The sequence below is a fragment of the Capricornis sumatraensis genome, chromosome 3, assembly GCF_032405125.1.
Source record: "Capricornis sumatraensis isolate serow.1 chromosome 3, serow.2, whole genome shotgun sequence".
Lineage (NCBI taxonomy): Eukaryota > Metazoa > Chordata > Mammalia > Artiodactyla > Bovidae > Capricornis > Capricornis sumatraensis.
In genome coordinates, this window is record NC_091071.1 from 1,383,677 (window position 1) to 1,410,573 (window position 26,897).

Sequence of the window (26,897 nt, forward strand, 5' to 3'; positions counted from 1 at the left end):
CAGAAACTTCCTGTCTTTCAACACCCTGTCTTGTTGGCCAAGAGAGAGAGCTGGTGGATCTCGGGGCGGGTGGGGGGGTCTTCACCGTGAGGCTGTGGAGTGGCCCATGCATTAGAAGCTGCAACTGTGTCTCTCCTAAATTACCAACACATGCAAACCTGGGCTCACCATACATGCATTTTGGAACTGTTAATCCTCTTGACCAAACTTGCGGCATCAAGCTGCCCTTCAACGGCCCCACGCGGAGCCGCCGCCTCCCTCAGCCAGTGCATGGGGGGTGGGGGGTGCCTGGGTGGGCATCCTCCTTGGTGTGGCCACCCTGCTCTGCACCGGGGGCTGTGGCCCAGGCTGCAGCTCCAGAGTCCCTGGTATTGCTCTTGGAGTTTCAGGTTTTTTTCACCTGTACATCAGGGATGTGGTTGAGACTAAGCCCTGCAAGGTAGCAGAGCTGCGTTCCGTGCTTGCCTTACACATAGGACCAAGTCAGGGAGGCTCAACATTACACTTGAGAACCTCTCACGTCACTACACGGCGCCGCACTCATTTTGTTGGAAAGGCTGGCCCTTTGAGAGAATACAGCAAGCGTGACTCGGGAAGGTGGCATGGGGGATGCACCGTTCCAGCAACTTGAAGACAACCAGCAGGGAGGGGCTGGCGCTTGGACCGAGGTTGTGGGAGGACTCTGAATTGCCCCCACCTGCCTGCGGCGTGGACCCTGTCCTGGGACCTCCCCAGCGTGCAGGCATCGCGCACGAGGTACAGACTGAAAGTGCAAACGAGATGGTCACACTGGGAACATCCTATGATTATTACGGTGGTTGTTCTGAGGCTTCGTTGCAGGAGGGGAGGGATGGACAGGAAGAAGCGCCGTTCCGCAAACAGGAGTGGATTAGTGGGGTTTCCTGGGGAGGAGAGGCAGGAAGTCTGTGTGGGCGACCCCAGCTCAGGGAGCAAGCTCCTCAGCCCGGAGGCGAGCAGGCAGGGGGGAGGCCTCTTGCTAAGAGCATCTTGTTGGTGACAGAGGCCACCAGGTGGCAGGAGGTTTGACATCTCACAGGCTCCTTCCAGAGAACAGGCCATCCTAGTTCCACAAGGAGGCGTGTCCTTTCTGATATCGCAGAGATCATCCGGGCTCAGCCAGTGGCCTTCTTCCCAGGGGTCTCCGACCTTCTTTTCTGTATGCCCGGGGTGGCCCTGAGCATGTGGATTTGGGGACCTGGGTTTTGCTCTTGTAGCTTCTCAAGCCAGACCAGTGTCCCCTCTTCCTTCCCTTTGTGGGTCCCTGCTGCCCCCGGAATGAAATGTCACCTCCGTGGGATCTGACCTCTCCTGGTCACTCCAGTGGCCAGGAGGGGTAAAGCAGCAGGCGGCAGAGAGGGCTGCCAGGATTAAGGTGTAGAAGGAGGTGCACGGACTGGGCTGGGCGGACCCCTGGGGTGACAGCACCCACTTACGACGCTTCCAACGCTCACATCTCCAGCCTGCTCCCCTTTCCCTGAGTCCTGGGGGCAAACATACAGCCGCCACTCTGCACACAGAAAGCCAAGTTCACAAAGTTTGGTCCCCAAACTGCTCTCCTCTGCAAGCAGCGGCGCCATCGCCTGCTCAAATGCCAACCTGGAAATCAGGCATCCCCGCGACCCCTCTCTCCCCTTCTCCTGCCATCAGCCCACCCTCTCCGTTCTGTCCACCTGCTCTTAAATCTCTCTCGGTCGTCCTCCTCCTCCCACCATCATCCACTCGGGACCACCGCAGGGCTTCCTAGCTGCTCTCCCAGCAGAAACGCTGCCAGGGGCCAGCACTGGGCACACACCATCTCTCCCTTCACATGTAACCACCATAGCAGGCAGGGGTCATGATGTCAAGCCTCATGCAGATAAGGAAACAAGCTCAGAGAGACTGGGAGACCCGCCATGGGCACACCACTGCTTTGTAATCGCCTCAGCGTCCAGCCGGTTCCGACCACACCTGCATTGTTCCACCGGCCACAAGACATCTGAAACAGAAACAGGGAGGTGAGATTGGGGTGGGGCTGAGGGTGCAGGAGCTCAGATCGTTCAGGGAGGTTCGTGTGTCCGTTCTCCTGAATTTCCTTGTTACCTGCAAAGACGGTGAGTTGAATTTGCAATTCTGATACCTCTATCCTCCCCGCCTCTACCCTCCTGATGTTCATCAGAATTCAGCACCCAGAAGTAGTCAGAATCTCCCAGCTGCTCTAACAGGGGCAGTTGACATTTTCGGGACCAATCCACAGTTAGTTCTATCTTCTTTCTGTTGCAACACAGGTTATGAAAGCAGAAATAGTCATGGTACGGACGACGTGAATAAAACATGGACACTATGGCAAGCCCAAGGATGAACACTAAATCCTCTGCACAGGAGTCCTGAAGGTGGGTCTCAGCCAACGATGTTGCTGTAGGGAAAGGTGATCAGCTGGGGTCCAGCAGCTTGAAGAAGCTCGAGGACCAGAAGACGGGGAGATGAAAGTCTCAATGGACTGGAGCCAGGCATCTCCAGGCCGGAGCTGGTCTGCTCACAGATCCCTCATAGTGGGCGCCCTTCCAGCCAAGAAAGTCAGTGGGGTGCAGTAGAGCTCCGCCTCTGGAGCCCCAAACGTGGCTCCCCATTCCAGCTCTGCCACTTCGGCAGCTTCTGTCCTCGGCGAGTTGGTCGACTTCCCTGAGCCTCTGCTACCCTATGTGTGAATGAGCAGGTAAATATGTGAAGGTGACTGCTGCTCAGTTCAGTTCAGCTCAGTTCAGTCGCTCAGTCGTGTCTGACTCTTTGCGACCCCATGAATCGCAGCACGCCAGGCCTCCCTATCCATCACCAACTCCCGGAGTTCACTCAGACTCACGTCCATCGAGTCGGTGATGCCATCCAGCCATCTCATCCTCTGTCGTCCCCTTCTCCTCCTGCCCCCAATCCCTCCTAGCATCAGAGTCTTTTCCAATGAGTCAACTCTTCACATGAGGTGGCCAAAGTACTGGAGCTTCAGCTTTAGCATCATTCCTTCCAAAGAAATCCCAGGGCTGATCTCCTTCAGAATGGACTGGTTGGATCTCCTGGCAGTCCAAGGGACTCTCAAGAGTCTTCTCCAACACCACAGTTCAAAAGCATCAGTTCTTCAGCGCTCAGCCTTCTTCACAGTCCAACTCTCACATCCATACATGACCACTGGAAAAACCATAGTCTTGACTAGACGGACCTTAGTCGGCAAAGTAATGTCTCTGCTTTTGAATATGCTATCTAGGTTGGTCATAACTTTTCTTCCAAGGAGTAAGCGTCTTTTAATTTCATGGCTGCAATCACCATCTGCAGTGATTTTGGAGCCCCCAAAAATAAAGTCTGACACTATTTCCACTGTCTCCCCATCTATTTCCCATGAAGTGATGGGACCAGATGCCATGATCTTCGTTTTCTGAATGTTGAGCTTTAAGCCAACTTTTTCACTCTCCTCTTTCACTTTCATCAGGAGGCTCTCTAGCTCCTCTTCACTTTCTGCCTGCTCAGTCCTGTCTGACTCCGGAGCCCCGTGGACTGCAGCCCGCCAGGCTCCTCTGTCCGTGGGATTCTCCAGGCAGGAATACTGGAGTGGGCTGCCATGCCCTCCTCCAGGGGATCTTCCTGACCCAGGATGGCACCTGGGTCTCCTGCACTGCAGGCAGATTCTTTACCAGCTGAGCCACGAGGGAAGCCCAGATGAGGAGGTAACATGTAGCTATTTCAGAGAAGGTGAGTAAAAGTGTGGGCTGCTAATGTAAGAACTGGTTTTTCTTGTAACTGAGGTGAACCTATGGAAGATAAAATCACCCTTGTTAAAGGGCACGCTTCTGTGGGGCTCAGCGCATTCACTATTGTGCAACCAGCTCTTCTGTCTGGTTTCAACACCTTCCAGTTCCCCCGAAGGGGGCCTGCTCCCATTCTGAATTTGCTCCTCCTCACAACCCACTAGGAAGGAAGGTCCTAATCTCAGCTCCAGGTCCAGTCAGCCGAGACCCTCGCCCTGCTCCTAAGCCTGAGTCCCTCACACCCACCCAGCAACCATGCTGCTCTGCTCACCATCCCAAGAAGGCTTTATCAGTGTGAGATTCTGGTTCCTGGGCCCCTGAACATCTACTCAGTTCAAACAGACCTTTACCAACACCCCCTGGGACCAAGCCTGGGTAATTCGTGGGGAAATTCTTTACAATTCACAACAGCTTTATCCTGGCAAAGGCTCTGAGAAGTCTGCCTGTAATTAAACATTTAAAACTGTGTCCCATTACTCTCTGACCAGAGACCCTTTAATCTTATCAAAGGGGCACCCAGGCCCTCCCTGTGGGCCCCCATTTCAGGGGATACATTGGGAATCGCTGGCCTTGTGGGAAAACATCAGTTGAGTGCCTACAAATGCAGGTCCTCTGGATAAACTATTTCATCTCCCTCATGCATCACTTCTTCATAACTAGCAAGATCTTGGCTGCAGGGAAATTACGTTTTAAAAGTTTTTTTAATGGAGGTATAATTTATATGTAAGACAAGATGCCTCCTTTCAAGTGTTGAGTTTTGGGAGCTTTAAGAAGTGCATTTGGTCAGGTAACCACCTCCAACACTCGATACAGAACAATTCTAACGCCCCCGGCACTTCCTCACGGCCCCTCGCAGCTGCCGCTCTTCTGACCCCAGACTCCACACAGTGCCTGTCGCCTTAGCCTTGCCTTTTCAGAGTGTCATCTAAATGGACTCACACCGTAGGCTTCTTTTGCTCAGCACGAAGTACCTGAGGTCGTGCGTGTGTCTGTAGACGCGTTGGTCCTTTCATTGCTGACTCACATTCCAGCGTGAGGAACTGAGCCCCAGTTTGTCTGTTCACCTGCCCGTCAAAGGTATGGAGGTCGTTCCCAGTTTGGGGCAATGATGAGTAAAGCCACAAAAAGACACTCGCATACAGTTTTTGGACAAATATAAGCCTTCATTTTTCTTAGGTAAATACCTAGGAGTGGGGTTTGCTGGGTTGTATGGTAGATTCGTGTTTAACTTTTTAAGAAACTGCCAAACTGGTTTTCAAAGCAGTCGAGCCATTTTGCATTCCCACCAGCAACGCAGGGGAGTTCCAGCTGCTCTGCATCCTGGCCAGTATGCAGTACTGTAACATTTAAAAATTTGCTTTAATCACTCTAATAGATACATAACAGGAAGCAGCATTTTAAGCCAGCTTACTCTGTGATTTTTGATAAATTCTGGTACGGGCTAAATTGTGTCCCTCTCACCCACTCCAGTACTCTTGCCTGGAAAATCCCATGGGCGGAGGAGCCTGGTGGGCTGCAGTCCATGGGGTCTCCAAGAGTCGGACATGACTGAGCAACTTCACTTTCACTTTTCACTTTCATGCATTGGAGAAGGAAATGGCAACCCCCTCCAGTGTTCTTGCCTGGAGAATCCCAGGGACGGGGAGTCTGGTGGGCTGCCGTCTATGGGGTCGTACAGAGTTGGACACAACTGAAGCGACTTAGCAGCAGCAGCAGCAACAAAGATACCTAAAAGTCCTAACTAACCCCTCGTATCTAGAAGAAGTCTAGTTAAAATTAAGTCATTAGGGTGGCACTAATTCAATGTGACTGTCCTTATTAAAAGGGGAAATTTAAATGCAGAGACTGACACACACAGAGGGAAGTTAATGTGAAGAGACACAGAGAAGACAGCATCTATAAGGCAAGGAACTCACCCTGTCGACATCTTGATCTCCGACTTCCAGCTTTCAGGCCAAGAGAGATTAAATCTCTGTTTTCTTTTAAGTCGCCCAGTCTGTGGTGCTTTGTTACGGCAACCACAGGAAGCTAACACAGATGAGACAGAGGTGACATCTCTAAGTTTTGAACCCGGTTGATAAAATGACCCGTCACCTCCTGACTGACTGCAGGAATGCAACAGAACCAGGTTCTCTGCATCTCCCCGAGCGCTCCCCGCTTGCCTGGCTGGTGCCTGCCTCCTGGAGGAAACCTTCTTCCAGAGAGTAGGATGAAGGGAAATGGAGGGTGTGCAGAGACCCCTGCTTTGAGAGATGAGCTGAGAAGGGGCTAGCTGCAGGAGTAGAAGTCTCAGTCTGGTTTTTGTTTTTGAAACAGGGCGGGCCTGGGCTTTCCTGGTGGCTCAGTGGTAAAGAATCCTCCTGCCAAAGCAGGAGACACCGGTTCCACCTCCCATCTGGGAAGATCCCACATGCCGCCGAGCCACTAAGCCGGTAAGCCACCACTCAGGGGCTTATAGCCCGTGCTCTAGAGTCCAGGGGCCGCAACTACTGAGCCCACCGTGCTGCACCCACTGAAGTCCTCTCCCCTAGAGCCAGGGCTCCACAGCTCAAGAAGCCACCGCAGTGACAAGCCCACGCACGGCATTGAAGAGTAGCGCCCCCCTCGACCGCGGCCAGGGAAACCCTCACAGCAAGAAGATCCGGCACAGCCAAAAATAAACAAATAAATAATATGTAAATAAGATAACTTCCTGTCTCCTTCACTTCCCTGCCTTCAGGGCCCAGCAGCAGGACCCCCCCGGCCGCGTGACTGAATGAGACATGGCTTCATCAGAAGGCAACTCATTCACCGGAGGAACCATGAACTGACCGCAGAGGTCTTGGGGACAGACAGTGGAAACGGTTGCACGAAATAGCGATGCACTTACTGCCGCGTGGTACACTAAACATGGTTAGAGGCAACATGTCATGTGTATTTCTACCTCAATTAAAAGAAAGCAAAACAGTAAGAAGCACGAGGGGAGTGCAGATGATGCGTCAGGCACCTCGCTCGGCACCATACATCTGAGTCTTGTTAGCTCCCTGCAGGACGAAGTCGCGGCCCTACTGATATACTTGGAGACAATCACAGACAGACGTTCAGTCCCTTGCTCAAGGCCACATGGGGCCTGGCGTAAGCATGCTCTGCAGGCAGTCGCTGCTCGCGAGCCGGCCCCGGAGACAGCAGGTGCTGGCCCGGTGTACCCGAGCGGCTGCAGCTGCGCGCGGGCCTCCAGCGCCCGGCCGCACAGGATTGGCTGCTGGGAAGGGGGCGGGGCTCCCGGCGGCCGGGGGCGGGGTCGCTCCGAGCCGTAAATACTGCGCCACATGGCAGGGGCTGGGGCGGCCCGGGGGCGGTACGGAAGGCGCAGGCGCATTGCGTGGGGGTGCGACTCGGCCTCCCCGGCCCCTCCGCGGCCGTGACTTCTCGCGAGAGGAGGGGCAGGGGGCGGGGCCGGTGGAGGGGCGGCCTCGAGAGGCGCCGCCGGTCGCGAGGCGTTGGAGGCGCGAGCTGCGGCGCGAGGTGAGGTGATGCGAGGGGACGTGAGGGGCGCGCGCGGTGAGGCGCGCGGCGAGATGAGGGGTGCAGGGTGAGGCGAGGCGAGGGGCGCGGGCCCGGGGCGGCGCCGGCGGACCGGGGCTGGTCCTGACCCCTGCGCCGCCGGGGCAGGTCCGGCGCAGCCCCGGGCCGAGCCCCCGCGCCGTCGCTGTGCGACCTTGGCCGGGCTCGCACCGTCTCTGAGTCCCCGTCCTGCGGGCGTGAGGGAGACCTGCACCGGGCGCTGGGGCTCGCGGCCGGGCCGCTCCCGCCGTCGGGGCTGGTCCCCGCCCGTTTTGGCCGCCGGGCATCGAGCCTGCAGGGGGCCGGCGGCGGCGGCGGCGGCGGCCGGGGGGTCTTGGCTTCCCCCTCGGGCTGGTAGGGAGCGTGGAGCGGGAGCAGGCGCTCGGGGCTCCGGCGCGGGCGCACGCGTCCCCCCACCAGCCTCTTGCAGAGGGGCCCCGCCCGGTGCCCTGGGCCGCCCGAGGCCGCGGGCATTCCCCCGTCCCGCTGACCGCCGGCCTGAACTGCAGCCCTGGCCGAGGCGGGCGCGCCCTGGAAGAGCACCACTCAGATGAGCCTTTGCTCCAGAAACAGCGCGAGGAAGCCATGTATGAGTCGCGAACAGTAGGACTTATATCTTCCACTTGGGCTCGCAGCCACCAAGACATCTCCGGCGAGCCTTTGGCTGGAGCCGAGGTTCCGTCTGGCGCGGAGCACAACAAGCCATAGTGTTCCTGTGATTATTGAATTATTTATTTTATGATTCGACGCCGGAGAGACTCGGGAGACCCAGGATGAATGAGAAAGTGGGTTGGGGGAGAGTCGATGCAAGCGCCTCTCTAAGGAGACTGTCCCCTAATGTGTGGGTCCAGGCAGGGGGCAGCTGAGAAACAGCTCAGTTTGTCCTCACCTGCCCCCAAACCAGGACACAGTCTAGCCCTTCTCTGTGAACATCTGGTGTTGGGAATGTGAGACAGGGCTGGTGTCAGGGTGAAAAAGGAGGTACTAGGAAGATTTTCTTAAAACTGAAGTATAATTGATGTAGCATTGTGTAAGTTTAAGATGTGCAGAGTGTTGATTTGATACACTTGTATATTGCAACACTACCACCGAAGTGTCAGCTAACACCTAGGAAATTGTTGCCTGAAGGTAGCACTGCTGAGAATTTAGAGAGTGCCTGCATGGAAATGCATGGGTGTTTCACTTTCGTGCCAGATGGTGCATAAGACTTTGGGTTGGTGTTTTCAGGCCAGCAGTGCTGTTCGCTGTCACTCAGTGCGCACCTATTTCATCATCTGAGCAAACAGTGAGCCTCTCATCCTTTGTAAGATGCCAAGTAGGGCTAGAAGCTAGTAATATGGTTAGCCTGACTATAACACCCTGTGATTAGTGTTGTCATCTAGGTGTTTACAAAGTGCGACGAAAGAGGGAGCAGCTAACCTCGTTGTTAGGTGTTGCAGAAGTTTTCCATAGTGGAGGTGACATGAGTTGGGCCTTGAGAGATGAGTGAAGTTTGGGGAGAACATTCCAGGGTATGTGGAAATGAGAAAGTGAATGGAATGTTTGAGGGGAGGGAGCAGTGCGTCCCTGTGTTGATTGGAGGATGGGGTTTGAGGATTGAAATGCAAGCTAAGGGCAGAAAGAGGTTTCTGATCGAAGGGTCTTGAATGCTTTGCCAGGGAGCTTGGACTTTATCCTCTTGGTGAGGGGTAGTCAAGGTTTGGGGTGGAATGTGAAAGGTGTGTTTTAGAGAGTAATCCTTGTGAGAACAGAGGAATGGGTCCAGGGTATCAGGAGATGGAGACTGAATTGGGTACAGTTATAGGGGGTGTGGGTCAGAACAGTGGCTGAGAAGGAAGGGCATCGGCCTGAAAGAAGCAGGAGAGTCCACAGTGCTACTGCACTCCGGGGGATGTGGTGAGAGGGAAAGGAAAAAGGCGGAAGGAACCAGGATGTCTCATGTGGGTGCTGAGGTGGGCTGGTACCTGAGCGAGGGAGTGCTCGAGCAAATGTAGAGAAGGGAGGGGCTAAGATGCATTTGATTCTTAGAAACTTACAGTATTTGTGGGCCATCCTGGGTGAGAAGTACTCTTGGAGAGAAAGAATGTGCGCTGGGAGGGAATCCTGGGGAATGCCAGCAGGAAAGGGGTCGATGGCAGAAGAGGAGCACGTTGGATGGTTGACAGAGGAAATGTAGCTTCCGGTCATTACTGCATAGTCACTAAGGCTAGTGAGTGGCTCTCATCCAGAAAGGTCTCAGGTTGAAGTGCCATTCCTGGATAAGAGAAACAGGATATTGATAATACTGAAACAAATGCTGCTAGTTTGTACTTTTTTTAAACTAACATCTTCAGTTTCCATTTTTAGATTGTTTCTCTTTTTCTTCAGAGAGGAGTGGCTCTTTTCACAGTACTTAGTGGGAATGTGGCTGCAGCCAAGCTCAGTGTTCACCGGTCATTTGCCAGCAGATGCGCTTAATGATAACTGACTCAGTAACTCAGCACTTCCTGTACTTAACCAAGGTGGTGGTTTCTGTCGCTGCTTAGAGACCTGAGTTTCAGAGAGGAATAGGAAACGCTGGGTGCAGTAGAATGGGGGAGAAGGGGTGGACTGCTGCACAGAACACAAGAGGATGAAGTAAATGGAGCCTGCGTGGCTCCCAGAATACTGTCAATTGGTACTTCTCCAGGCAGGAGAATGGAAGAATCTCGGGGGGAAAGTGCGTAGCCTGAGAAAGGATCTAAACATAATGATGGTAAGGTCCACAGTAAGGAGGCCCAGTCGGATCACTCACTAACGAAGCTCATAGTTAATAATAATAACTCCCTTCTAGAGTCCAAAGCTTCCGGGTTCTTTTAATCCCCTTCCCCTTAAATAGGACTGGGTAACCAGGGACAAGTGACGAAACCTCTGATTGGGAAGATAGCGTAACATACACTTGGAAGCAGTAGAGAGTATGCCGGAAGAAAACTTAAAAAGCATGCTGTCACTGATACACACACGGAGACGGAAAAGATTGCATCAGCAGACACGAACGAGATGCTCTCTTTTTGTGTATCTTATTGGAGTATAGTTGCTTTACAGTGTTGTGTTTCTGCTGTACAGCAAAGTGAGTCAGCCACACTTATACATATATCCCCTCTTTCCTTGGATTTCCTTTCCATTTAGGAAAAGGTCACCACAGAGGATTGAGGATTTTTTTTCTTTTAAAGGAGCATTCAGAAATCCAAAAAGATGACTCATGTGTATAAATACAGTGGAAGAAATAAAAAGCTCAGTAGGTGAAGAAGAAGTTGACAGCTCAGGAAATAGAACAACAACAAAGAGATGGAAAATGAGAGAAAAAAGAAAATTAAATGATCAGATTAGGCAGTTTACATAATGAGAGTTTCAGCAAGAAATAAAATGGGATACAGTCATCCACAGAATTATAAGGTAAATCCTAAAACCAAAGCTTCCTCCTTTGAAGGGGCCCACTGAGTGACCAGCACCACAGATGAGAATGCAGGTATCTGTCACTCACCTCGTCTGTTCAGTTCCCAGTTTGGATATTCAGAGTGTGGGGAGCAAGTTTGTGTAGTGTAATACTGAATTTCTGGTAGTGACTAGTGAGAGTTTGGAAGCAAGGAGTTTATTTGAATGTGCATCCAAAGGTAATGTGTTTCAGAATTTCCATGGTGAGAGTTCACATGGAGAGAGAACCATGCACGCTCTCTCCAAGGCACACTGCTGTGAAATTTCAGAACTCTGGACTAAGAAGATTGTGTTAGCTTCTAGAGAAAGAACAAAGGCCACCAACGGGTTATCACAGCATGGAGCAGAATGGCTTGGGAACCATCTACAGGAGCATTGGAAGCTAGGAGGCAAGAGAGCATTGCTTTTAAAATTCTGAAGGAAAATGTTTTACCTTGAATTCTAAAATCAGGCAAAGAAGGGTAGAATAAAGATATTTTCACACTTGCTCCAAAAAATTGTCTCTCATGACTGGCAAGCGTACTTTCCCAGAATAAGGTGGGAAATCTGGAAAGTCAGAACTAGAAGAGACAGAATTATCCTCAGAGAAAAGGTGAAAAGACTCTGCTGGGTAGGTGGAGAAGCTGGGATGCCAGCCAAACCAGGCACTGGGTAGGGAGGGCAGGTATCTCATGACTTGAGCCTCGATGTTTCCTCAAAGGGGTTTTTCGGGGAAGATGAAAGACAGAGTCCCTGTTGCTCTGAAGCATCTGGAGAGGAGATTTCGACAGTTGGCAGAGTTGGGGCTGTAGCAGTGATGAGTACATAGAAAACAAAGCAAACGAAAGCAGGAGACGATTAACAAGTTCCAGGGAAAATAAGCCGTTGTGCAGGAAAGAAAAATAATTATGGTGTACTGCCAGGCTTTGCTGTGAATAGCCTTTGCGGAACGGTAATAATTTATGTAAACATTGAATATCGCTCTCATTAAAATGATGATATGCCTGTCTGGGGGAGGCGTGGAGATGAGCGTGGCATGGTTGTTTGAAGGGCTGATGGAGGAAAGAAAGACTACATTTCTGCCTGCCGCTTGCCACTATTTGGGGAAATCAGTGGATGATACCCCAGCTGAACTATTCAGTTATCGCCCAGGGCAATTACTTAGAGGCAGGTGGCAACACCGAAAGAGACCGATAAGAATGAGGGAGGGGCTTCCCTGACAGTCCAGTGATTAAGACCCTGTGCTTCCGCTGCAGGGGTACGGGTTTGATCCCTGGCTGAGGAACTGTGATAGCACATGCCACATGGCCAAAAACAAATAAGAATGGGGGAGAAAGAGGGAGACGGGCAACAGGAAAGAGGGACTGGGGGCTGCGTGTATAGTTAACTCTGGCGATGATGTCATCCTTTAACATACATACATAACGTTGATCAAAATAAAGACAAAGCGGTAAGCTTCCTGCTCTAATGAAAGAAGAGGCCAGACGTTTGGTGTTCTGTGTGCAGCTGGATCACTCACCAGGCTCTTTCTTATGGGGAGAGTTTACTTCTTATTTCCTCTCCATTACCGTTACTGTTCTCAGTGTCCTGTCTCTTGGCTGTGGTCACATATCAGAGACTTGGTGCTTTCTTTAGCTTTTTTCTTTTAACTTGTTAAGGAATTTTATTCATGGGGTTCTTGTGGCAAGAATACTGGAGTGGTTTGCCATTCCCTCCTCCAGTGGGTCACGTTTTGGCAGAACTCTTTGCTATCACCTGTCCATCCTGGGTGGACTTGCACAGCATAGCTTGTTGCTTCATTGAGTTATGCAAGCCCCTTCGCCATGACGAGGCTGTGATCCATGAATCTGAGCAAACTCCGGGAGATAGTGAAGGACAGGCAAGCCTGGCATGCTGCAGTCAACAGTCAGATAGCACTTAGCGACTGAAAACAACAAAAGGAATTTAAAATACATCCAGAAGTAGAAATGATAATATTATTAGCTCTTCTTTACTTATCACTGAGTTTCAGAAATTATGAAATCAGGGTCAGTCATGTTTATCTATTTTTGCTAGCATAAGAACTCTTTATTGAGCACCTATTGTATTCCTAGCACTGTTCATAGCCTTGAGGCTACAACTATGACAAACTTTGAAGGCTCAAGTACCTCCCTTTTAAAGTTTATATTCTAGTACAGATAGACAGTAAGCAAAATACTAGTGACTAGTTAACATTCAGTTCAGTTCAGTCCCTCAGTTATGTCCGACTCCTTGTGACCCCATGAATCGCAGCACGCCAGGCCTCCCTGTCCATCACCAACTCCCGGACTCCACCCAGACCCATGTCCATCGAGTCGGTGGTGCCATCCAACCATCTCATCCTCTGTCATCCCCTTCTCCTCCTGCCCTCAATCTTTCCCAGCATCAGGGTCTTCAAATGAGACAGCTCTTCCCATCAGGTGGCCAAAGGATTGGAGTTTCAGCTTCAACATCAGTCCTTCCAATGAACGCCCACGACTGATCTCCTTCAGAATGGACTGGTTGGATCTCCTTCCAGTCCAAGGGACTCTCAAGAGTCTTCTCCAACACCACAGTTCAAAAGCATCAATTCTTCTGTGCTCAGCCTTCTTCACAGTCCAACTCTCACATCCATACATGACCACTGGAAAAAACATAGCCTAGACCAGACAGACCTTTGTTGGCAAAGTAATGTCTCTGCTTTTGAATATGCTATCTAGGTTGGTCATAACTTTCCTTCCAAGAAGTAAGCGTCTTTTAATTTCATGGCTGCAGTCACCATCTGCAGTGATTTTGGAGCCCAAAAAAATAAAGTCAGCCACTGTTTCCACAGTTTCCCCATCTATTTGCCATGAAGTGATGGGACCAGATGCCATGATCTTAGTTTTCTGAATGTTGAACTTTAAGCCAACTTTTTCACTCTCCTCTTTCACTTTCATCAAGAGGCTTTTTAGTTCCTCTTCACTTTCTGCCATAAGGGTAGTGTCATCTGCATATCTGAGGTTATTGATATTTCTCCCAGCAATCTTGATTCCAGCTTGTGCTTCCTCCAGCCCAGCGTTTCTCATGATGTCCTCTGCATATAAGTTAAATAAGCAGGGTGACAATAGACAGCCTTGACATACTCCTTTTCCTATTTGGAACCAGTCTGTTAACAGTTTCATGTCCAGTTGTAACTGTTGCCTCCTGACCTGCATACAGGTTTCTCAAGAGGCAGGTCAGGTGGTCTGGTATGCCGATCTCTTTCAGAATTTTCCACAGTTTATTGTGATCCACACAGTCAAAGGCTTTGGCATAGTCAATAAAGCAGAAATAGATGTTTTCCTGGAACTCTCTTGCTTTTTCCATGATCCAGCGGATGTTGACAATTTGTTCTCTGGTTCCTCTGCCTTTTCTAAAACCAGCTTGAACACCTGGAAGTTCATGGTTCACATATTGCTGAAGCCTGGCTTGGAGAATTTTGAGCATTACTTTTCTAGCATGTGAGATGAGTGCAATTGTGTGGTAGTTTGAGCATTCTTTGGCATTGCCTTTCTTTGGGATTGGAATGAAAACTGACCTTTTCCAGTCCTGTGGCCACTGCTGAGTTTTCCAAATTTGCTGGCATGTTGAGTGCAGCACTTTCACAGCATCGTCTTTCAAGATTTGAAATAGCTCAACTGGAATTCCATCACCTCCACTAGCTTTGTTCGTAGTGATGCTTTCTAAGGCCCACTTGACTTCACATTCCAGGATGTCTATCTCTAGGTGAGTGATCACATCATCATGATTATCTGGGTCGTGAAGATCTTTTTTGTACAGTTGTTCTGTGTATTCTTAATATCATATTAAGAATATCACTTTAATATCACCTCTTCTTAATATCATATTCTTCTGTTAGGTCCCTACCATTTCTGTCCTTTATTGAGCCCATCTTTGCATGAAATGTTACCTTGGTATCTCTAGTTTTCTTGAAGAGATCTCTATAGTCTTTCCCATTCTGTTGTTTTCCTCTATTTCTTTGCATTGATCGCTGAGGAAGGCTTTCTTCTCTCTCCTTGCTCTTCTCTGGAACTCTGCATTCAGATGGGTATATCTTTCCTTTCCCCCTTTGCTTTTTGTTTCCCTTCTTTTCACAGCTATTTGTAAGGCCTCCCCAGACAGCCATTTTGCTTTTTTGGGTTTCTTTTTCTTGGGGATGGTCTTGATCCCTGTCTCCTGTACAGTGTCACGAACCTCATTCTGTAGTTCATCAGGCACTCTGTCTATCAGATCTAGGCCCTTAAATCTATTTCTCACTTGCACTGTATAGTCATAAGGGATTTGATTTAGGTCATACCTGAATGGCCTAGTGGTTTTCTCTACTGTCTTCAATTTCAGTCTGATTTTGGCAATAAGGAGTTCATGATCCGAGCCACAGTCAGCTCCTGGTCTTGTTTTTGCTGACTGTATAGAGCTTCTCCATCTTTGGCTGCAAAGAATATAATCAGTCTGATTTCGGTGTTGACCATCTGGTGATGTCCTTGTGTAGAGTCTTCTCTTGTGTTGTTGCAAGAGGGTGTTTGCTACGACCAGTGCGTTCTCTTGGCAGAACTCTATTAGCCTTTGCCCTGCTTCATTCGGTACTCCAAGGCCAAATTTGCCTGTTACTCCAGGTGTTTCTTGACTTCCTGCTTTTGCATTCCAGTCCCCTATAATGAAAAGGACATCTCTTTTGGGTATTAGTTCTAGAAGGTCTTGTAGGTCTTCATAGAACTGTTCAGCTTCTTCAGCGTTACTGGTCGGGGCATAGACTTGGATTACCGTGATATAGTTTGCCTTGGAAATGAACAGAGATCATATTTAATATTCAGTTCAGTTCAGTCACTCAGTCGTGTCCGACTCTTTGCAACCCCATGAATCGTAGCACGCCAGGCCTCCCTGTCCATCACCAACTCCCAGAGTTCACTCAAACTCATGTCCATCGAGTCGGTGATGCCATCCAGCCATCTCATCCTCTGCGTCCCCTTCTCCTCCTGCCTCTAATCCCTCCCAGCATCAGGGTCTTCGACAATGAGTCAACTCTTTGCATGAAAAGATATTAAGAAGATATTAAGAAGAGGTGGCAAGAATACACAGAACAACTGTACAAAAAAGACCTTCACGACCCAGAGTGGCCAAAGTATTGGAGTTTCAGCTTCAACATCAGTCCTTCCAATGAACGCCCACGACTGATCTCCTTTAGGATGGACTGGTTGGATCTCCTTGCAGTCCAAGGGACTCTCAAGAGTCTTCTCCAGCACCACAGTTCAAAAGCATCAATTCTTCGGCCCTCACCTTTCTTCACAGTCCAACTCTCACATCCATACATGACCCCTGGAAAAACCATAGCCTTGACTAGACGGATCTTTGTTGGCAAAGTAATGTCTCTGCTTTTGAATATGCTATCTAGGTTGGTCATAACTTTCCTTCCAAGGAGTAAGCATCTTCTAATTTCATGTTAGGCGACGACAAATGACAGAGAAGAAGCAGGTATGCAGGACGGGCTGGCAGGGTGGGGAGTGATCAGGGAAGCCCTTGCTGATGAGGTGAGTGCTGAGGTGAGTCACAGGATTCCCGGGTGTGAGCCGTCCAGGCAGTGGGAGCCTGGTTGGTGCCGGTGGTGGACAGCGAGGAGGCCATTGTGGCTCGAGTAGGGCCACTGACGGGGAGTGAAAGGCATGTGAGTGGGAGCCCAGTCCCGTAGGGCTTGTCGTGGGCCTTCGTAAGGACTGGAAACGGGAAGACATTGGGCCCCAGTGATTGAGAGTTTGAGCGGAGCCATGGCGTGGTCTGCCTTTTGGCGGAATAACCATGGCTACATTGTATGAACACGAGAGCAGAGGCGGGGCGACCAGGTCAGAGGCTGTGGCAGTAACGCAGGTGAGAGCTGGCTGAGAAAGGCTAGGGTCTGCGTATATTAAGAAGGTAAAGCCCTTAATCAGGTTTTTCAGCTAATTGTAGTGAAATTTATTATCTGTTTTCCCTTGACATAATTTCTTTGAATTGACTTAGCTCTGGGAAATGAATTATTGTTTGGATTCCAGAGTCCAATACCTTGCAACAAGTATTTGAGTCCTGTGAGGAATACAGAAGAAATAGTAGACATGATGCCCGTCTCCCAAAACCCTGAAATCTAATTTGGGAATATGGGGCCAGAGAGCCTACGTTAATGTCCTGGCTACTTGGGAGGCTCTCCCTGGGCTCAAACACCAGGTGTGAAGACACCATGTCAACAGGCGGCCGTCTGTGTTGTGGCCAGCTCTCTGGGAAGTTTATTTCAAAGGCCAAGTTTGGCTCAGTGTTGGTTCAGGTCTTCCCGGATGAATATCAACCTATGGTTCTCATCAATGTAACCATTTATTACTTATCTTTATTTGGATACACTGTCAGATTTAGTTCTCAGGGTTAACTGAATACAAGTGAAGTAATTTTACAAGCAAATAAACCCCCAGTGCTGGTGGCATGAAGTGAAAATATACCTTTCAGTAGGGTTTTAACCCAGCACGAGAGCATCGGTTGCAGGGCTGGGCGATAGCGGGTGCAGAGGGCAAATGTCGACTTCACTAACACACTTTCCCGATTTCTGTCGACTGCCGTGATGAGAGCCACGGACTTATTCGCCTTATGTAGCGTCTGCAAAGCCGGATAAGAAGTAGATAGTTTCCTGTCTCTTTGTCAGTAGCATAAATAAATAAAATTTGAAACATTGTTGGACTTCTTAATGAAGGTCATGTCATTTGATTTAAGGCCCAGAATTTGGTTATTTGGATAAGGAGAAGCGAATTCTCTCAGAAATAAAGGTAATAAAAATTTGAGTGCCTAGAAAAACCAACCAATTCCACATTAAATATTTCCTGAGAGGCTGGTAGAGTGTAATAGTTGAGAATGTAGGCTCTGAAATCAGTTGTCAAATGTCAACTCTGAGCAGTGGTAGCTGTTCACACTTGGGCAACTTGCCTGGCTATTTTGCCCTAACTCTATCAAAATTGTTGTGAGGATTAAATAACTTAAGATATGCAGACCTTATATCAGCACTTTGGAAAGCGTATTAGCTACTGTTGTTTTTATTATAAAATTAATTAAAATCATTCATTCTTATTTGACTGCTAATAACTGAATATTGATAGATAGCATGACTAATAATAAAAATGTCATATTTGAGAGCCATATGAAACAGAAAGATAAATAGGGCCAGTGGTATAGTCTAAAGAACATGCTTTACTATTTTACAAAACATTTAGCTGATATTTTCTCGTTTTCATCCTCTCAGTAGCTCTGGTTAGCAGAAAGACCTTGATTCTTCTTGTTTTATAGGTAAAGAAGTAAAACTCAGACTTAAAGAAATATTGCAGGCCACTCAGCAGAGACTGGACTGGGCCTCAGAATTCTTGTCCTTTTCTTTCCAATGTCTAATGTGTGTGTGGTACTTCAGTGCTGGTGTTTGTATCCTGTATGGCAGAAGTAAGTGACAGCTGGTTAGTCACAGAGAGTTCATGCTGAAAAGTTTTAACTCTTGGAGATTGAATTAATAAGACTGCTCACATTTTTTCCCCTTGCAGTCAAATGCATTGAGGTATAATTTACGTGCAATAAAGCGCACGCATTTCAAGTGTGAACTCCGTGGCGGATGAGCCTGCGCAAGTACGCTTACAGACAAGGGCGTAGGCCGCTTCCCTCACCCGCATTTGCTGTCCCGTGGCGGTTGGCGAATTCTGTTGCTGATTTCGCCTCTTATAAACTTGGTAGTGAAATCGTGCGGCGCGTGCTCTTTCGTGTCTGAGCTCTCTTGCTTAGTGTAGTATCTGCGGGATCCATCTGGGTGGTCGCGTGTATGGATGTGTGAGTCGGTGGCTCATTCTTTGATCGTTGAGTGGTTTTTCTGCTAAACGAGCACACCAGTTTGTTGATTCATTCACCTGTTGGTGGACCTCGGGGTTGTTTTCAGTTTGTAGTAATTTTGAGGAAAGCCACAGTGAACGTTCTTGTACAGAGCTCTGTGTGGACAGCAATTTCATTCATGGATAGTGTCTTTGGTGTTCTCGAAAAGGCATCGCCGTATGCAAGGTCATTTAAAGGTCCAGGAGCTTTAACCGTGTTGCACTTCACGTTCAGGTCTACTGTCCGTTTTGAGTTAACTTTTGGGAGGGGTGTAAGGTCTGTGTCTGGATTCTTCTTTTTAACGTGTGGACGTCCAGGTGCCCCAGCCCCGTCTGTTGCAGGCCGTCTTTTCCATTGTTCTGCCTTTGCTCCTTTGCTAACAGTGAGTCGACGGTATGGGGCCTGTCTCTGGGTCCCTCCTCTCCCGCTGGCCTAGTTCTCTGCTCTTTGCCGGCACTACCCCGTTCTGATTACTGCAGCTTTGTGGTGAGTCCTGAAGTCTCACAGCATCAGTCTCCCAGCTCTGTTCTTCCCCTTCAGTATTGTGTTGGCTACTTGGGGTCTTTTGCCTCCACGCATAAACTTTAGAAAGAGTTTGTTGATGTCCACAAAGAACTTGCTGGGATTTTGGTTCCGATTAATCTGTCGATGGAGCTGGTAAGAACTGACACCTTGACAATATTGAGTCTCCCTATCCTTAGCAGTTTGCACATGGAATATCTCTTCATTTGTTTAGTTCTGCTGATGATTTCATTCATCAGAATTTTTCAGTTTTCCTCATAGAGATCTTATACATATTAAATTTATACGTAAGTATTCTATTTTGGTTATTTTGGGAAGGTGCTAATAAATGGAATTGTGTTTTTAATTTCAAATTCCACTTGTTCATTGCTGATATATAGGAAAATGGTTAACTTTTGTATATTAACCTTGTGCCCCACAAACTTGCTCTAATCACTTGAGCCCGTAAGATTTTATAATGGAAAAATGATCATCTAAGAGTCATATATCGTATTTTGATGGTCAGTTTGATTCCTCTTTAAACAGAAACCCTAAGCTTTATTCTAGAACATCTGCTGTCATGGATCTTATAGAACCCTCCAGGAAGTGAAAAATCTGCTTGATATTTTTAAATACAATCTTTTGACTTTTTGAATGTCTCAGCATTAAAAAGAAAAAAAAAACTGGTCTGTATGCAAAAAAAGCTGATACCAGTTTTTTTCATAATAACCAAAAAAGAGAACTAACTCCAAAGTTCGTCAGTTGGTAAATGGATAAACAGATAGTGGTTTATCCATATAGCAGGTACTGTTCGGCCGTGACACAAGTAACATCCTAGACAAGTCTCAAAAGCATCTTGTTAAAGGAAGGAAGCCAAGTACAAGCTCTTGCTTCCTGTGTAATTCCATTTCTGTGACATTCTGGAACAGGCAGGGCTACAGGGCAGGTAACAGATTGGCAGCTGCCTGGGGCTGGATGTTGGGGAGGGTGCGGGAACTTTGGGGGATGATGGGAACGTTCTGTGTCTTCAACACAGTGTTCATTTGCCCAGACTAACCAGACTGTGCAGCTTAAAAGAGTGCGTTTTATTGTGTATAAATCACACCTCAGTAAACTTCACTTGGGAAAAAGAGCAGAGGTGCTAATGTGATTTAATCAGGAAAGAACAGTCTTTTAAACAAATGGGGTGCTGGAACAGCAGGATATCTGTCGGGGAGAAAAAGAATCTCAGCTTCTCCCTGTGGAATACTTGTTTTGGGTATTCTGTACTGGCTGAGATTCTCTGCATTTAACATTCCTTTCCACAACAGATCCATTAATTTCCGTTTATTACCACTCACTGTTTAATTCTCACTGGTTTGATCATTTGTATCTATAATATGTAGTAAATACACAAACACACACAGACCCACAAACCCCAGTCCAAATGACAAAATAAACATTCACATATTAGTGAGGGCTCCCCAGAGAAACAGAACCCCAGTAAGCGGTGTGTTTGTGTGTGTCTGCATGTGTATTTATCCCAAGGAGTTGCCTCCGTGAAACTCGGCATGGAGGCTGAGAAGTTTGGATCCAGGGAGCCGCTGGTGGGTCCCAGTCCGAGTCTGAAGACCTGAGAACCAGGAGCCCAGTGGTGTGGGTCCCAGTGCTCGGCTGAGTCTGAAGGCCGGAAACCAGCGCTCCAGCTCAAAGACAGTCGGGTGGAGACAGGGAATACTCTGCCCTTGCCCGTTCGTTCTACTCAGGCTTTCAACAAAGTGGGTGAGGCTCACCTAGGCTGGCGAGGACCCTCTGCTTTCCTCAGCCTACCGATTCGAGCTCGAACCCCATCCAGAATCACCCTCACAGACACGCAGAGTGTGGGACCGACTGCCTGCACAGCCGGAGCTCAGTCAGGTTGACGTGTGAAATTAGCACACACCACTGGCCCTTGCTGCACTGCTCTGCCATTAAATTGTGGGAAATGCCCTTACACGCGGCTGACTGTGGGTCTGGCCACGTGGCCCTCGCTTTCAGTGTGTTGGGGTGACACGCTCCTGAGTGTGAGGGAGGTCGGCCCTCAGCTCTGTGTTACAGACCTCCCCATCTTCCTGGACTCCCGTCTGTCGTTGGCACAACGGCTCCTTCAGACAAGCCGCCGTAGGTGGGCAGCCAGCTTGCCGGGGGTGCTTGCCTCCAGGGGTGGCCACGTCTGCTCTGGCATCATACCCTGCCCCGTGTGAGCAGAAATGCCCCACAGCCCCCCTTGGGCCCAGAAACTCTCTGCCTAGCCACAGTGTTCTGCTTTAGTAGGAAGCCAGCCCTCCAGAGATGAAACCTGTGGCTCGGCCCTGCCGTGGGTTCTGTTGCTGGAGGCAGAAGCTCGGCACTGACGGGGCCTCTCCTCTGTGAAGGCCCTTCTTGCTCTGCTGCTTCAAAACGGGGGGGCGTTTTGCTGACTGCTCTTTGAAATCCTGGGAGATTTGTGTTCAGAAATAATGCCCTTATTTTATGAATCAGAAATTCCTTTATGAGGTCACTGTTGTTCCCTGACATGTTTTTGAAGCAGTCTCTGGTTCTCAGCGGGCTTCCCCAGCAGCTCAGCAAATCCTCCTGTAATGCAGGAGATACAGGAGGTGCGGGTTTGATCCCTGGGTCAGGAAGATGCCCTGGCGGAGGGCATGGCAACCTACTCCAGTATTCTTGCCAGGAGAGTCCCATGGGCAGAAGAGCCTGGCAGACTACAGTCCACGGGGTCACACAGAGTCGGACATGACTGAAGTGTCTGAGCACACACGTTGGTTCTCAGCCTGGTTTTCCCCGTCATTCTGCTCTCTCGCCCAGAGGACGGGGATGTGTTACCTGGGTTATCTGGCTTGAGCCGCCCAGGCTGCTGGGCCAGAAGTTCCCAGATGTCCCGCTGCCTTCCGAGGAACCAAGCTTGCTGCCGCCAGCGCCTTGTGAGCCCCTGCCCTGTTCACACCTTTGCTCTCTCGTCGCGGCTCCGAGACGCTGTGTTCTCGGGCTCCGAGCGTGTGTGAAGGCAGCCACGGTCCTTCCTCCCGGAGCCCTGCTCTCACAGGCCCTTCCGTGCGCGCAGCCCGTCGGGTTTCCCCCGCTCCTGCTCTCGTGGCTTGTTTGAGGTTAGAGATGACAGCAGAGAGGACTGCCCTTGTTCCTTGATGTTAAAAATGGACCGTGGCCTCGGGGTCATGGATCAGCGCTGCCTCTCTTGGTGTGTAGGCACGCGTCCCTGTGGCGTAGAAGGGCTGGAAGGGGCCGTGACGTGGCAGGACACCGGGGCGAGACAAGGCTCCTGGACCAGTCTCCCCAGTGAGTGACCAGATGCAGTGTTTCTGCTGTCCCAAGGGGAAGACCTGTCCTGTTTTTGTGCAGTAACCCCCAATTATAAATTTTTAAAACTTTGGTGTTTTCTTCATAAACAGATTGCAGGTAGAGTCACCTGTGGAGCTTTTGCACAGGTTGTACGGTAACTTGTGGCTCCCGCAGCAGGCTCCGAGGTTAGCCTCTGACAGTTCTCGACCATACTTAGGCCTTGCTTTAGTTTGTACCCACTGTCCGACATTTGCCTTATTCATGCAGCATTGCCTCTTGGAAACTCCTCCCAAGTCGATCGTTACAGCTCTAATTCATTTTTCTTCCTCCAGTGTTTTCTTTGAGGTAAAATATGCATAGCATGAAAGTACCACCTTGGCCACGTTTCAGGGCGCAGTCAGTGGCATGAGCACGCTCACCCTTGGGCATGTTTAAAGGCGCAGTCAGTGGCATGAGCACGCTCACGCTTGGCCACGTTTCAGGGCGCAGTCAGTGGCATGAGCACGCTCACGCTTGGCCACGTTTCAGGGCGCAGTCAGTGGCATGAGCACGCTCACGCTCCCATGCAGCCGTCACCACCATCCGTCGTGAGAACTCATGTCCTCACCCCAGACTCAGACTCTGTACCCACCGAGCACTGACTCGCCACCCCTCCCCAGCCCCTGGCACGGGCTCTTCTGCTTTCTGTCTCTATGAATCTGAGCCCTTTAGGAACCTCATGTTAGTGGAAATAACAGTATTTGTCTTTTTTGTGACTGCGATCGTGTCTTTTCCTGGCGATTATTAATAAAGAGAGTCAGAGTTTGTAAAAGACGCTGTAGACACTGGCATTTATTAATGTACATATACTACTTCTTGGTTGAAAAATAAGGCATTTAGGTCGTCAGGCCAGGTGGCTCTTTGCATCATAAACATGCGGCCTATCTGTGGCCACAAGATGTGACCGTGGCTCCGCATCACCTCTGCTCTGTTTGTTGGTCTTAGTATTAAAAGTGAAAACTGGTCTCTTAAATCACCTGACATCTTAAGTTACTTTTTCCCTTTGCTGCTTTCTCAGCCTGTAGCAAACTTTTTTTTTTTAAATATGGTTTCATCTTCATCTTTATAAACTGTTCACCCTGGCACGTCCTTGGGAAGGGAAGGTCTTGAAATCTTCAGTGACATGGGCACTTGTGATCTAGTTTAAAGTTAGGTTGTAAAAGTGTGTGATTATAACCGTTGCCATTAAAAGGGTATTGAAAGCTATTGCAGCGTGGCTGCTTCTTGTTTCACTCACACCCTCTCGAAGGGAGCCAGCTAAAGTTGCAGCAACGGTTGTGCAAGAGACAGCAGGATATCTCACCGGCAGTCTTGCTTCAGGATTTTTGTGGTGTGCCCATTACCTGTGTAATGTGTAATAATTACATGTTGTTGTTCAGTCGCCAAGTTGTGTCCAACTCTTTGCGACCCCATGGGCTGAAGCACGCCAGGCCCCCCTGCCCTTCGCTGTTTCCCAGAGCTCACTCAAACTCCTGTCCATTGAGTCGGTGATGCCATCCCACCATCTCATCCTGTGTCACCCCCTCCTCCTCCCGCCCTCAGTCTTTCCCAGCATCAGGGTCTTTTCCAGTGAGTCAGTTCTTTGCATCAGGTGCCCAAAGTATTGGAGCTTCAGCTTCAGCATCAGTGCTTCTGATGAATATTCAGGGTTGATTTCCTTTAGGATTGACTGGTTGGATCTCCCTGCTGTCTAAGGGACTCTCGAGAGTCTTTTCCAGCACCGCAGTCTGCCAACGTCTTTACCATGAGTATGTATCACTTTTCCATTAAAAAAAAATAATTAAGGGTAAACAAAAGCTGCAAAGGTGCATAGAGATTGTACTCAAATTTCTGCCTAATGAAAATGTGCTGGATGCCAGGTGCACAGTCTACTAGAGATGTAGACTCAGAGGTGTCCACCAGGAGCTGTCCCAGAGAGTGCCCAGCCCTCTCCTTTGGACTTACCAAGATGAGCTCCGTCCCTCTGCGCCCCGACGTCCGGCTTAGCAAGCAGCCCGTTCTGGGTCCGGGCCCACGTATGGTTATTGGGCACTCCTTCCGTGGGCTTGACTCAGTTTCGGGTTTTCTCTTCTGGAGTTGCCCCCTCTGCCATGCGACAGCCCTCCACAGCGCTGAAGCCCCAGCACTCACGTGTCTTCCCTCCTGAGCAGCCCTGCTCCTGGTGGCCCCAGCGTCCGCCAGTGCTGTGGGGTGAAGGCTGAGCCCCGGCCGGAGCCTGCCCGGGTCACGTGCTCCCTCAGCCCACAGGGCCTGGCTCACGTGTGTGTTTGGATGGTGTGGACGCAGCAGAAGGGGCTTGGGGTGGGGCAGAGGGGGTCACATCACGTGGGGAAGCTGACGCCCGCCCACCAGGCCCCCCACAAAGCTCAGCTCACCGAGGTGAAGAGGTGGAGAAGCAGCCCCTCCTGTCCAGGCTGCAGGCTGGGGGGGAGGGCCTCAGTCGCTCACTTGGCCTCTGTTGTCTTCCAGCTTCCCCAGAGCGCGGCGTCCCACCTCTGCCGGAAGCTGAAGGGAGAGGGCCCAGGGAAAGGCCCCTGCATCCATGGACACGATGACCAAGAGCCGGCTCTTCCGCCTGTGGCTGGTCTTGGGGTCCGCCTTCATGATCCTCCTGATCATCGTGTACTGGGACAACATGGGCCCCGCCCACTTCAACCTGCACACGGCCCTCTCCAGGCCGCACGCGCTGAAGCCCCTCCCCAGCCCCAATTCAGCGCCCGGGGATGTCTTCACCTCCAGCCTTGAGACTTGGGAGAGCTTCGTCAGGGAGAAGCAGGGCCCCCTTTCGGGTAAAAGGGTGGAGCAGCCCTCCCTGCCGGCCTCCAGCAAGCCTGTGCTCGGCAACCTGGAGGAGAGCGTGAGGGGCTACGACTGGTCCAGCCACGCTGCCCAGCAGAGTCCGGACCCGGACGGGCGGCAGGCCGAGCGGAGGAGCGTGCTGAGGGAGTTCTGCGCCAACGCCAGCTTCGTGTTCCCCACCAAGGAGCGCTCCTTCGACGACATCCCCAACTACGAGCTGAACCACCTCATCGTGGACGACCGGCACGGGGTCATCTACTGCTACGTGCCCAAGGTGGCCTGCACCAACTGGAAGCGGGTGATGATCGTCCTGAGCCAGAGCCTCTCGGGCCAGGGCACGCCCTACCGCGACCCCCTGGACATCCCCCGGGAGTACGTGCACAACTCCAGCACCCACCTGACCTTCAACAAGTTCTGGCGTCGCTACGGGAAGTTCTCCAGGCACCTCATGAAGATCAAGCTGAAGAAGTACACCAAGTTCCTGTTCGTGCGCGACCCCTTCGTCCGCCTCATCTCGGCTTTCCGCAGCAAGTTCGAGCTGGAGAACGAAGAGTTCTACCAGAGGTTCGCCGTGCCCATGCTGAAGAGGTACTCCAACCACACCAGCCTGCCCGCCTCCGTCAGCGAGGCCTTCAGCGCCGGCCTCAAGGTGTCCTTCGCCAACTTCATCCAGTACCTGCTGGACCCGCACACTGAGAAGCTGGCGCCCTTCAACGAGCACTGGCGGCAGGCGCACCGCCTCTGCCACCCCTGCCAGATCGACTACGACTTCGTGGGGAAGCTGGAGACCCTGGACCAGGACGCTGCCCAGCTGCTGCGGCTGCTCAAGGTGGACTCGCTGCTGCAGTTCCCCCCAAGCTACCGGAACAGGACTGCCAGCAGCTGGGAGGAAGGCTGGTTTGCCAAAATCCCCCTGGCCTGGAGGCAGCAGCTTTACAAACTGTACGAAGCAGATTTTGTTCTCTTCGGCTACCCCAAGCCCGAAAATCTGCTTAGAGACTGAAGGCACCGGGGGAGAGCCTGAACTCCAAACGGACAAGTGGTTGTGTCGTTCTTTCAACCTGAACGGAGGGCCTGTGGCACCGCGACCGTCTCCCAGAGGATGGAGCGCTGGCCTGCCACATCTGTTTTCACGGCTTTGTCTTTCTCCTGGTGTGATGGGCCGCAGAGTTCCACGGTGCTCTGGTGACGAGCCCGCGGGAAACCCCTGGAACTGATCACACCCACACTCCAGTTTGTAAAATGACCTATGGTTTTGCAGTCTAGACTTACTGTGTACTCCTTCCCTGCATTCGCTGAGTACTGTGTTAATATTGTTTTTTTAAGATTAATATATTTCAGATATTTAATATGGAAAGTGGAGAAGGCAGGGGTGGAGTAAAAGGTGACGCCTGCTCCTGCCGCCTGCTCTCTGGTTCTTCCGCTGGGGCAGCACACTCAGGAGGGGCCCCGAGCAGCGCCGTGGCCCGCGCTTGGGCTTCAGGGCCTCGATTTCAGGAAGGGAGGGCTCCTGGTTGTCGTCAGCAGGAAGGAGGGCCTTGGGTTTAAGGTCAGGCCTCCCTGTGTGTGTGCAAGGGCAGTGCGTCCTCCAGAAGTGAAAGC

The 26,897-nt window shown here is 50.5% G+C and overlaps 1 protein-coding gene across 1 annotated transcript; it reads left to right on the top strand.

Moving 5' to 3' along the window:
- Positions 1 to 7,233: 7,233 nt before the first annotated feature.
- On the top strand, positions 7,234 to 26,566 carry CHST12 (carbohydrate sulfotransferase 12). The gene is made up of 2 exons (XM_068969100.1): positions 7,234 to 7,295; positions 24,966 to 26,566. The coding sequence occupies exon 2, from the start codon at positions 25,039 to 25,041 to the stop codon at positions 26,296 to 26,298; it is 1,260 nt and encodes a 419-aa protein (XP_068825201.1). The 5' UTR covers positions 7,234 to 7,295; positions 24,966 to 25,038; the 3' UTR covers positions 26,299 to 26,566.
- The last annotated feature ends 331 nt before the right edge of the window (positions 26,567 to 26,897 follow it).